This window comes from Leptopilina heterotoma, unplaced genomic scaffold (assembly GCF_015476425.1).
Source record: "Leptopilina heterotoma isolate Lh14 unplaced genomic scaffold, ASM1547642v1 Lhet_769, whole genome shotgun sequence".
NCBI lineage: Eukaryota > Metazoa > Arthropoda > Insecta > Hymenoptera > Figitidae > Leptopilina > Leptopilina heterotoma.
Genome location: NW_025111176.1, coordinates 126,713 through 140,491, shown reverse-complemented (window position 1 = coordinate 140,491; position 13,779 = coordinate 126,713). Strand labels below are relative to the sequence as shown.

Genomic DNA, 13,779 nt, shown 5'->3' with positions numbered 1-13,779 from the left:
TTTAACTGAAAATCAGTTATTTTTAACTAATTGTCAGTGGTAATATTACTATTTGAATTAGTGACTGACTTTTTGCTTCTGAATCAGTTATTTTTAACTGATTCAAATTTATAGAGTATTAATTCATCAAATTTAGATAAAACACTTTATTTTGTTAATCCTGAAAAATTTCTTTATAAACTATATTTTTTACAATATTAGTCCCTCGTTGATCACCTAAATATATTTTGAGTGAACTTCAAGACCGAACACGTAATAAGGCAACATAAAGTTGTCCATGATTAAAGACGTCTCTTCTAAGATCTATTCCTATTTTATCAAAAGTTTGTCCTTGTGACTTATTGATAGTCATTACAAATGCTATTCTAATTGGAAATTGTCTGCGTCCGAACTGAAAAGGATAACGTTCATCACTGTACAATGTTATTCGATTAATAAATACTATTTGACCACATTTGTCTCCAGTTAAAATCTTACATTTTAATAAATGATTTTTTAATTCTAAAACTTGTAATCGTGTACCATTGCATAGCCCTTCATTTATAGAAAGATTTCTAATCAACATAACAACTGTATTAACTCTTAATCGTAACTCATGTGGTGGTAGATTTGGAGGATTTAACGTCTCTAAATATTCAGGTAAGAGGGCTTCACCAATCTCATTGTTATCGCAATTTTTGACACTGTTAATACTGGTGTAAATTTTTTCTGTTTCAATATCTAATAATTCAACAACTGATCTATTAATATCATCGACATCAACATTTCGAGCTGATAATATTGCTATTTTCGTTAATTTGTCAAATTCTTTGTTTCGAATTACTTCACCATAGATATCTTCTGCTATATTTGTGCCCGGAGGAGCTATACAATATTCAGGAATTTCTAAGTCATTTTCATTGTAATTAGCTGTTCCATTTCCAACTTGTAGTAAAAATGATGAAAACTCTTTTTCTTGTGGTAAAGCGCGCATATTTTGTATAAGAGAAAATTGGAAAAATGCAGGCCAAACATTACTATATTTAATGCACAGATTTACCAATTCGCTACGAGTAGCGTTCTGTTTAACTGGCAGCATTTGTCGAAAATCGCCTCCTAGTATCATAATTTTACCTCCAAATGGTACTTTACTGTTCATTATGTCTTTTAAATTACGATCTACTAATTGTAGAGCATGTCTTGGAGCCATTGGTGCTTCATCCCAAAAAAATACGTCTATACTTTTTAAGTACTCTGCTTCTTTAGATTGTGCTTTAATAGTTAAAGATGAATCGCTATAAATTGAAATTGGCAATTTAAAAGTCCTATGAACAGTTTAACCTTGAGGTAATAATGTAGCTGCAATTCCAGTGAAAGCCATAGTACAAACTTTCTTACGTTTACTTTGTAATAAGTGAATCAATGTAGTGTAAACATATGTTTTTCCAGATCCTCCAACTCCATTAATGAAAAAACATCGTTTTTTGTCATTATTAATTACTTGTTCATTGTCAATTGTTCCTAAAATAATATCAACAATTTCTTTTTGTTTTTCATTAAGCTTTTGGTATTGTTCACTACCAATTGTTTCGTGTTGTTCAAGAAGTATTTCATTTTCAACATCATCTTGAGTTTCAGTTATTTGTGACATTGATGGAAAATATGTTAAACTTGAATTTTCAGCGGTAAGTAACGTGTTAATATAAACGTACGCCTTTTTCTGTGCAAGATTTTCAGACATTGTTCTCGAAAAATCTTGTGATAGAGCAATTTTAAACTCTTCCCATAACTCTTCAGGCTTTAAAGGTTGACAGTGAATCAGGATTCTTACAAACAATTGCCGTAATTGTCTGGGCATCATCCAAACTTCTGCTTCATGCATAGCATTTTTCCACTCATCATCAACTTCAATTAGACCCAGTGCTAAACAAGTTGCTACAAAAGAATCATGTGTTATACCGTTAACTGTTTTTAAATCTTTAAAACTTTTAGCCCCTTTTACTGTTATTAAGAGTAATCTCAAGTGGAATAATTCAATTTGTGATGGACTTATAGAATACATACGTCCTAACGTGTTAAAATGTTGATAACGTTTTTGCCAGGTAAAGGCATTACATGAGTTTTTCTTTTTTTGAAATACATAATGTAATGGTATCTCAGAATATGTATAATTTTGAGCTAATACATCACGTTCGTTTAAGTTGAAATATTCAGTGAGTTCTGTTGATCGGCTTAATGCAGATCGGACTGCATTTTGATTATCCACATTCTCTACTATAATCGTTTGCTGATTTGGTAAGTGCACAGGCAAGCGATAAATTGAATGACTTTTACCTTGCAAATTGTTGCTCAAAATACGGCCACATGCTTCAGGTGGACTAACGTAACGAGTTTCAATATAATTTTTAATTTCATCATGATCAAGAATATTTACTTCTGAGTTGTCACTGTTTTGTTCTTCTTGAATTACGACAGCCGCAGCATCATGTCCTTTGTAAATGTATTTATAAAGATATTTCACAGCTTTAATACTGGTAACTACTTCTACGTTAATATGGAAATTTAATCGCAATAACAGTTCTCGATTATGCGGCACAACACGTTGATTATCATATTGAAAACCATTACGACGATTGTAAGTTGCAGTACTACGTCGCCTGTAATGAGGATAACCGTCTTCATCCATATTTGTTTGATCATTGAATGGTTTCGGGTAATTTTTGGAACATTTACCATTTTTATCTAAACACCAATCTCCACATGGACCATGGATCATATTAGCATCAATAATTTTATGTAACCTTAAATTTTCTGTAGAATCAGGAATTTCAGCTGAAATAAATTTATCCACAATTTCAGGTGATGTAATTTTAGAATTAGGTTTTAAAGTAATCAAGAGGTGAATATGAGGTAATCCACGTTTCTGAAACTCAACAACATAAACATAAGCTTGTACTTCACCAAATATTTTTTCTTTAACTATTATATTAATAAGTTCTTCTTTTTTTAATTCAAAAACGCGAGCCACTGAATCAGGTCTATCGGCAGCAGTTTGGTCATCTAATAAATTTTCAGTAATTTCTTTCCATTTTGGATTGCATGTCATTGTAATAAACAAATCAGGTTTACCAAACTTTCTTACTATAGTCATTGCATCTTGATAATTTTGTAGCATATTTCTCGGTGATCCTGAACGGTCGTATGAAATCTCCCAAAAATCAACTCGATCGAATATCCATTACATCGAATATCAAAACATCGAATGCTCAATACATCGAATTTTCAAAACATCGATTGCTCAATATATCGAATTTTCAAAACGTCGATTGCTCAACACATCGAATTTTCAAAACTTCGAATGTTCATTAGATCGAATTTTTAAAACATCGAATGTTAAATTGATCGAATTTTTAAAACATCGAATGTTAAATTGATCGAATTTTCAAAACTTCGAATTCACATTACATCGAATTTTTAAAACGTCGAATGCTCATTTCATCGAATTTTCAAATCTTCGAATGCTCAATACATCGAATTTTCAAATCTTCGAATGTTCATTTGATCGAATTTTCAAAACGTCGAATGCTCATTTCATCGAATTTTCAAAACTTCGAATTCTCATTTCATCGAATTTTCAAAACTTCGAATGTTGATTTGATCGAATTTTCAAAACTACGAATGCTTATTACATCGAATTTTCAAAACTCCGAATGCTTATTACATCGAATTTTCAAAACGTCGAATGCTCATTTCATCGAATTTTCAAAACGTCGAATGCTCATTTCATCGAATTTTCAAAACTTCGAATGCTCTTTTCATCGAATTTTCAAAACTTCGAATGCTCATTACATCGAATTTTTAAATCATCGAATGTTAATTTGATCGAATTTTCAAAACGTCGAATGCTCAGTTCATCGAATTTTTAAAACATCGAATTCTCATTTCATCGAATTTTCAAAACTTCGAATGTTGATTTGATCGAATTTTCAAAACTACGAATGCTTATTACATCGAATTTTCAAAACTCCGAATGCTTATTACATCGAATTTTCAAAACGTCGAATGCTCATTAGATCGAATTTTCAAAACTTCGAATGCTTATTTCATCGAATTTTCAAAACGTCGAATGCTCATTTCATCGAATTTTTAAATCATCGAATGTTAATTTGATCGAATTTTTAAAACGTCGAATGTTAATTTGATCGAATTTTCAAAACGTCGAATGCTCAGTTCATCGAATTTTTAAAACATCGAATGCTCATTAGATCGAATTTTCAAAACTTCGAATGCTTATTTCATCGAATTTTCAAAACGTCGAATGCTCATTTCGTCGAATTTCCAAAACTTCGAATGCTCATTTCATCGAATTTCCAAAACTTCGAATGCTCATTTCATCGAATTTTTAAAACATCGAATGCTTATTACATCGAATTTTCAAAACTTCGAATGCTTATTACATCGAATTTTCAAAACATCGAATGCTCATTTCATCGAATTTTCAAAACGTCGAATGCTCATTAGATCGAATTTTCAAAACTTCGAATGCTTATTTCATCGAAATTTCAAATCTTCGAATGTTCATTTGATCGAATTTTCAAAACGTCGAATGCTCAGTTCATCGAATTTTTAAAACATCGAATGCTCATTTCATCGAATTTTCAAAACTTCGAATGTTAATTTGATCGAATTTTCAAAACTTCGAATGCTTATTACATCGAATTCTCAAAACATCGAATGCTCATTTCATCGAATTTTTAAATCATCGAATGTTAATTTGATCGAATTTTTAAAACGTCGAATGTTAATTTGATCGAATTTTCAAAACGTCGAATGCTCAGTTCATCGAATTTTTAAAACATCGAATGCTCATTAGATCGAATTTTCAAAACTTCGAATGCTTATTTCATCGAATTTTCAAAACGTCGAATGCTCATTTCGTCGAATTTCCAAAACTTCGAATGCTCATTTCATCGAATTTCCAAAACTTCGAATGCTCATTTCATCGAATTTTTAAAACATCGAATGCTTATTACATCGAATTTTCAAAACTTCGAATTCTCATTAGATCGAATTTTCAAAACTTCGAATGCTCATTTTATCGATTTTTCAAAACATCGAATGCTCATTACATCGAATTTTCAAAACTTCGAATGCTCATTAGATCGAATTTTCAAAACATCGAATGCGTATTTCGTCGAATATTCAAAACGTCGAATGTTAATGTGATCGAATTTTCAAAACTTCGAATGTTAATTTGATCGAATTTTTAAAACGTCGAAAGCTCATTTCATCGAATTTTCAAATCTTCGAATGTTCATTTCATCGAATTTTCAAATCTTCGAATGTTCATTTGATCGAATTTTCAAAACATCGAATGCATATTTCGTCGAATATTTAAAACGTCGAATGTTAACTTGATCGAATTTTTAAAACTTCGAATGTTAATTTGATCGAATTTTCAAACTTTCGAATGCTCATTATATCGAATTTTCAAAACTTCGAATGTACATTACATCGAATTTTTAAAACATCGAATGTTGATTTGATCGAATATTCAAAACGTCGAATGCTCATTATATCGAATTTTCAAAACTTCGAATGTACATTACATCGAATTTTTAAAACATCGAATGTTGATTTGATCGAATATTCAAAACGTCGAATGCTCATTTCATCGAATTTTCAAAACATCGAATACTCATTTCATCGAATTTTCAAAACGTCGAATGCTCATTAGATCGAATTTTCAAAACTTCGAATGTTGATTTGATCGAATTTTCAAAACTTCGAATGCTTATTACATCGAATTTTCAAAACTCCGAATGCTTATTACATCGAATTTTCAAAACGTCGAATGCTCATTTCATCGAATTTTCAAAACTTCGAATTCTCATTTCATCGAATTTTCAAAACTTCGAATGTTGATTTGATCGAATTTTCAAAACTACGAATGCTTATTACATCGAATTTTCAAAACTCCGAATGCTTATTACATCGAATTTTCAAAACGTCGAATGCTCATTTCATCGAATTTTCAAAACGTCGAATGCTCATTTCATCGAATTTTCAAAACTTCGAATGTTCATTTTATCGAAGAGAATTTAACATCTGAGTTTACTATCTATGTAATATGTTCTTCCTAGGGAATTTTGAAAGTGCGCGAGATTTGAAATCGTTATGGTAAGTGACAATTTTTTTATTGAGTAAAATTTTTTTTGTTTGTTTACTAATTACTTGTCAGTAAATGTTTATTTTTTTGTTATATAAGTATCACTATTATTATGATTATTTTAATTTATATTATAGTTTTTATTATAAGGTAATTAAATTAAATTGTGGTTATCTATTACAATCATAGATGGCTCTAGTAATATGAATATGTGTTTTACAAATTTTTATAAATATTAATCTATTTATAGTATAATTATTAATATTGTTATTCTTATTATTGTGTAATTGTGAATTTATTATGTATATTTAATGTAATATTGATTTATTTAGAAGTCAGTAAGATGATCGTTAAAAAAAAGTAGTGAATATTTCTTATTTGTCTAAATATTTCGCTTCTAAATGAAGAGTTCAAGTTTCTTTTATCTATTTATAATGAATGATTGAATGAATGAATGAATGAATTAATTAATTAATTAATTAATTAATTAATTAATTAATTAATGTGCATAAATTAAAATTATTTTCAAATTAAATAAAATATTGTGTATTGTTATTATTTTGTTATTTCTTTATATAGTGAATATTAAATTGCATTACTCTCTACTTTAAATAAGAAATAGATTCTATATGTAAGTAATACTTAAATTTTTATTGTAAATAAATAACAAGATTCCTACAGAAATCCGAAATTAAAATTCCATACCTTTTCCATGATTTATAGGTCAAACTTTTACGACATTCCAGTGCAATTTTAAATATAATTTCATTACTTTTGGGCTCTTCGAAAATAGTTTACTTATTGAATAGCCTCGACTCTTTGCTAAAAAATTTAAAATTATCTAATATTATCAAAAATTCAAATATCTGAATTGCTTAAAATTCAACATTTTTTCCTCTTTTTTTATGGGATTTAGCTTCATTATTTTTGGGCTCTTCGAAAACAGTTTACTTATTAAATAGTCTTGACTTATTATTATTATTATTATTATTATTATTATTATTATTATTATTATTATTATTGTTATTATAAATTCGAAATAAAATCACATTTTATATTAAACAAAATTATATTTTTATTTATAATTGTAGAACTACATACATTTTATTTTATAATCGTGAATAAATCTTTGAAACATTAAAAGTTGTTATACTTTTTTTATAAAATTTACATTACTATAAAAGTTTAGTGTGAGTGACTGAAGAAAACGGTGATTTTTAAGAATTTTTTTCAGGGAAATTATTGCATCTAATTTTTTATACAGTTTTGTACATGTATACATATTTGTATAAATAGTCAACATTTTGTAATTTTTTCAAAGAAAAATATTCTTTTTTAATTAAGAGTTATTCGCTATATAAAAAAAAAATCCAGTTTTCCCACTGCGCTGCAGTGATTGCGGCCTTCTGAGGGACTGAAATAAAAAAAACAAAAAGTTTATTTAAGTCGAAGATATTTGCCGTACAATGAGGTTTCAGTTTTTTTAATGCATGAAAAATAAAATTTTAAAATAAAAGTAAAATAAAATCCGAACCATCGGATTTTTTTTGGCGAAAATGAAAAGCTTTTTCAAAACTCCACCATTTTGTTGCAATTCAATATTTTTTGACATCCGAGAGTCATTGTACGGCAAATATCTTCTAGTTTAATAATCTTTTTGGTTTTTTTTATTTAGGTTACTGAGAAGGCCGCAATCACTGCAGCAGTGGGAGAACTTTTTTTTTTGATACTCAGGAGATAGCGAATAACTCTTTAAAAAAAAGATATTTTTTTTTTAAAAATTACAAAATGTTGACTATTTATACAAATATGTATACATGTACAAAACTCTATAAAAAATTAGATGTAATAATTTCCCTGAAAAAAATTCCTAAAAATCACCTAAAAATTCACCTAAAAATCACCTTAATTCCTAAAATCACATTTGAGTCACTCACACTAGGTGTGCCCCTTAAATGTTTTTCATTTTTTTGCGCTACTTTTGGTCGAAATTTCAAATTTTTAAAAGCGAAAAAAAATTGTTCTACATATTACTCATTTTTTAAAATTATATTAATAATACTGAAATGTTCTCTTGAACAAACAGAGAGTACGTGACTTCTTCAAATGTCCTCTTCTTTGGAACAGTTTTTTCCACAGTCGTTTACTTCAAATATTGAGACGTTTATAATAATGAAAAAAAAGAGAGACAAAATTTTAAAAGAAAGCTCTATGTACTGCTGTATACGGTTCTCTACACACAAGACATATTCGCCGATTGAAAGTCTCATACTGTTCGAAACAAGTTTCACATACTGTTAGATGACCACACGGAATGAACATAAAAACTGACACGTTTGTGTAGCAAATGCAACAAGTTGGAGTTCTTACTGAAAAGATTAATACAATTTTTAATTAAATTTTAAGTCATTGATGCAATTAATTTAAATAATTAAAAAATATTAAGAATGTCTATTTCTACACTATTTTATCGCTATTTAAACACTACCGAAACATTCCTTCAAATTTATTAAAGATCAACTTGGAAAACTTTTAATAAATGTTTAGCGTGAAACTTTTTTGAGTGAAAAGTTGTAGGTACACTTCAATCTCTACACAATTGTTATTAAACTTCACAAGTGAATACTGCAATGCTTGCAAGTAAATCTTTAATAAATTTTTAGGAATGTTTAGATGCTGGGTGGGCAAACAGTCATATATTGTGGAATAGTAAATAATAATTTTAAATACTTCAACAAAATTTCATAGATTCTATTTCTTCTTAGTATAAATTTCTTACTCTGATATCAATTGTCTTAATTAATTATAAAATTTAATTTGACACATGTTAACAATATAATTAATAAATGACAAGAATTTGTTACCTTAATAAATAAGGTAAAGATTGCTTTTTTTAAACAATTTTTTTTTAAGAACAATTGCTTTGATTTTATTGATTTCATAATTGGGGAAAAATTACCAAAGTAAAAAACATATTCTGCCTGTTATTTTTTTAATATGTTAAATGAGAAACGCATTTTTCAGTTACCTATTGCAGGAGGTCCATTACCGTTGATGTCATTGTTATTTTCCTCTTGAAGAGCATTCACAACTTCTTCTCTTCCTTCAACTGGAATATTGTTCCTTTCTGGATCTGTTAAATAATTCACAAATGAAAAATAATTTTTATTTAAAACATTTTAATACATTGGGCATTCTACGTAAATTGGATAATCCAAAACTTTTAATTGTAAAATTTCTATTTTGAAAATGCTGCTATTTCGATTATATTGCATGAAATAGAAACATCACGGTACTTTTTTTATACACTAAATAGAATATTGATCACATTTTAATTAATGGTTAAACGTTTTCGATGCACAAACAACAATTTATTTATATTTACTATTATTAAATAATAATAATTATAATATTATTATATTATTATTATTATATTATTATAAAAAATTATTATTTATTTTTATTTATTATTATTTTTATTTACTATTTATTTTTATTTTTTATTTTTATTTTTATTTATTTATTTATTTTTTAAAAATTTATTTTGTTTCATTTTATTTGTATTTTGTGTGCAAAATAATAAATTAAATAAACACGAAATTTTCGTTTTTACTTTTTACAATGAACATTTATACAGTTTTGTAAAATTAAAAATAACAAAGTTAAAGACAATTAAATCTATAAAAAAGTACCGTAATTTTTTGTATTTAAAGCATTTTAATTTTACATTTAAAAACATTTAAAGAGAAAAATTATTTTGTTAGTATTTTTGCAGGTAATTCTTTTGAATTTCCATTATTTTTTTTTTACAATTTTGAACTGAATTTATTCTAAAGTTTAATAATTTATTAAAATAATAGTACTTAAATATGATCAATTGTAAATAAAAAATTTTTAAAGAATTTTCTGAGACATGTTAGTAATTATAAGAACTTCAAAGCTCTATGTTTAAATATTTTAGAATTAAATTTCTAAAATTTCCTTTTTATCGAAAAATGAAAAATAATATTAGTTTTTAAAATTTAAGGCCTGCACAGCACACATTCATTTTAAATTTAGTAAAGCCTTATTATTGCAAATTTACCCGCATAGATGTGATCAGCATTATCAACATTATTAACAATTATTTCGTCAACAATATTTTCTTGAGGAGGCAGAGGAAGAGCAGGAATCACATCATTTCTCCTCACAGGCGCTTGCAAGATATTGTTGTCAATGTTTTGTTGAATAATAACTAAAAAATAATTTGAAAAACACATGTGACTGCGTCCGAGAAAAGGGACCTTATGATAAAAAAAATCGATTTTCAGTTTTAGACGGATTTTAACACATTAACAGAGTTTCCACAGGTCAGGGAATTCAGGGAAAAATCAGGGATTTTTATTAAAAGTACTGGAAAAAAATTGATTTTTATAAATCATAAGAAAATTAAGAATTTTTTGTGTCTTGTCTGTTTGTCTGTTAATAAATTGTAAAATTAAAACTCACGAATTCTAAAATTAAACTTTTTTTCTATTTCTGACAAGAATTAATTTTTTAATATTATTCAAATATTTTAAAAGTTTTAACGCAATTGTCTTGATAAATAATAAAATTCTTCACAAAAAATCAATTATTTTAAGGAATGTAAAAAAAAATTCTTTGCAAAATTAAACTATTTTCATAAAATTTATCAAATAATGTAATAATTGAAAAAAGATTTTTGATATAATTCTAAAATGTTATTGAAAAAAAATGATAAAAGAATTTCATTTTAAGAAACAATCAATTATTCAATAAAATAATAAAATTCGTTGCAATAATTTAATTATTTTCATAAAGTTTTAATTTATGAGGTTCTCCGGCTGCTACTCTTGAAAAAAATCGATTTTCTTCCAATTTTATTTAAATTTTGAGGAAATGGTTCTTCGAGTGCGCTCTAAATGTGGTAGAAATTTCAGAACCCTTTGCCATGTCAAAAAACGAAATATCGTAGGTGGCATTTTTCATTTTCAAAATAATCGCAATTAGAAGCTGAATTTTGAACTTGAATATTTCAAAATTTATCATGGCAAAGGATTCTGAAATTTCTACCACATTTAAAGCGCACTCGAAGAAACATTTCCACAAAATTTAAATAAAATTGGAAGAAAATCCATTTTTTTAAGAGTAGCAGCCGGAGAACCTCCTTAATTTTGCAAAAGAATTTAATTATTTTAAACAACTAAATTCTTCCCATAAAATCAATTATTTTAAAGAATTTTAATCAAATTCTTTTCTAAAATTAAATTATTTTGATAAATAACAAAATTCATGTCAAGAATTCAATTTTTTTAAAAAGTAATAAAATACTTTACGCAGAAATACAATTATTTTCAAAAGTTTTTAAAAATTTTCGTCAAAAATTAAATTATCTTCATAAATATATTGCGAAATTCTCCTCAAGAATTAAATTATTGTCAAAAATTATAATTACATTCTTGACAAAAGCTTAGTTACTTAAACAAAGTTTAATAACATTCTTTGCATGAATTCAATTATTTTTAAAAATTATAATAAAATTCTTCAAAAAGTTTTCAATTACTTTTAAAAAAATTGGCATAAGATTCTTTAATATATAATAAATTTCAGTACAATTGTAATTAAATTCCTTAAGAGAAATTAATTATTTCTAAAAGTTGTTAATAAAATTCTTCGTAAAAATTAAATTTTGAGAAACAATCAATTATTTAATAAATCATTAATTTTTTTATTTAAAAATGAATTAAAATTTTGAATAGTAATATAAAATTACAAGCATTATTGGGTGCATTTTTTTTTAGAAATAGTTGAATTTAAATGATGAAAATGATTTTAAAAAAGAAGTTAAAATAAATCCTAATTTCTATAAAACATAATGATTAAATATTTATTTAAAAAAGATTTTATTGTTGTTTTCGGATAATTGTACAATATTAGAGAAATTCGTAAATAAATATTTTTAAAATATTTTTCTCAGTATCCAATCATTTCTAGAGTATATCAGAATATTCTTTAAGGTCAGAGAAACAGACAAAATTCTGTCTGGAAATCGGGGAAAAACAAAGTTAATTTTTTTAGGCAACCCTGATTAAGTTCTTCAAAATATAATGCAATTACTCCTGGGTTAAAAAAAAGTTTTTTTGTAATTGTTTAAGCAAATTAAAAACAAATTTCTTACTTCAAACAAATTTTTCAATGAAAATATACTTCTTTTATGATAAAAATGTTTTTGGGTATTTTCTTTTAAAATCAATAATTTCAATAAAAAACTTTAAATGTATTTTACTCGAAAAGATGGGTTTAGTTATAAGGTCTCTTTTCTCGAACGCTGTCATATATTCTGTATGATTTTAGTATAGCATAATTTTGGTATATTTACCTAGATCGTCGTGATAATCATCTTCATTATTATCAACATTTGCTAAGTTGATAACATTTGCTTGAGGAGGAAGAGGAAGAGCAGGAATTACATGAGCTAATTCATTTCTCCTCTCTAGAGCTTGTTGAAAGTTGTTGTTAATGTTTCGAGGAATAGCAACTGAAAAATAATTTTTAAAAATTACAATTAGGGTAAAAGAGGGTATTATTGCGGGTGTGGGTATTATCACAATTTTTGTAATTCAATGAATATTTCAAATAATATAAAAAATTTTTGTCTTTAAAAAATCACTCCTTTCATCTGACGATAATAATCACATTTACCCTACTTTGAAAGTGAACAATTTTTGTAAATATTTTTAATAAAAGTTAAAAGAAAATAAATTTCTTACCCTCTGCAAACATATATTGGTACCCAAGATTTAAAGCCGTTCTTTTGGACGATATGTTGACTGCATTAACACAACATTCTTCTAAGTTCATGTCGTCACTGTTTAATTTTTTCCATAATCTTTGAAAATCGGCTTTACTTCCTTTAATCCACATTTTTGGTAATTTAACATCTTTTTTTCGATTTCTTCTCAATTTTCTATAATCTACTTTAATTTTATTAAAGTACTTTGACAATTTACCTACAATATTGTTTTTATTATTAATATTTTACCAATTTCAAAATTTTAACACTATAAATATAATCTATTGTTCAATAAAATAAGTCTTTAATTTCTTCCTTGAATTCGTTCTGTAGACGCAAACTTTGTAATTTAAGATATATTGCTTGTTAGAAAAATTTCCTGGGGGTGACACTTGCAAACGCTAGTATTAAGGCAGAAAGACGAGTGTATAAATAAATAAATAAATAAAATATAATTTTACTTACGTGGAATCTTCCACGTTGACGGGAATTGTCCAATTTTTGCCACTAATTGGTTTCCATATGTTTCAAAAACGCTTGATGAGCGATCGAAATCATCTACCACACTTATTTTCTCAGGTGTAACATTCGTTAGCCAATGATTTCTGAAGTGTTGTATTAATTCGTTGCAATGTGTAATTGTATTTTGTGACGATTTATTGAGAACATTGTCAAAAACAAATTGGATCAGGCCCTCCGGGAAAAGAGGTAGTATCATCATATTTAAGCAAAGGTTTCTGTATTCGTTATTGTCTTCAATAATAACTTGATTAATGTTATGTTCGATGAACATTTCGAAGATGTTCTAAAAATTAATTATATTATTAGAGCTATGTAA

At 26.6% G+C, this 13,779-nt stretch overlaps 1 protein-coding gene across 1 annotated transcript; it reads right to left on the bottom strand.

The window, feature by feature from the left end:
- Nucleotides 1-238: 238 nt before the first annotated feature.
- On the bottom strand, nt 239-1,189 carry LOC122510880 (ATP-dependent DNA helicase PIF1-like). The gene has a single exon (XM_043625821.1). The coding sequence runs from the start codon at nt 1,187-1,189 to the stop codon at nt 239-241; it is 951 nt and encodes a 316-aa protein (XP_043481756.1).
- Between the last annotated feature and the right edge of the window lie 12,590 nt (nt 1,190-13,779).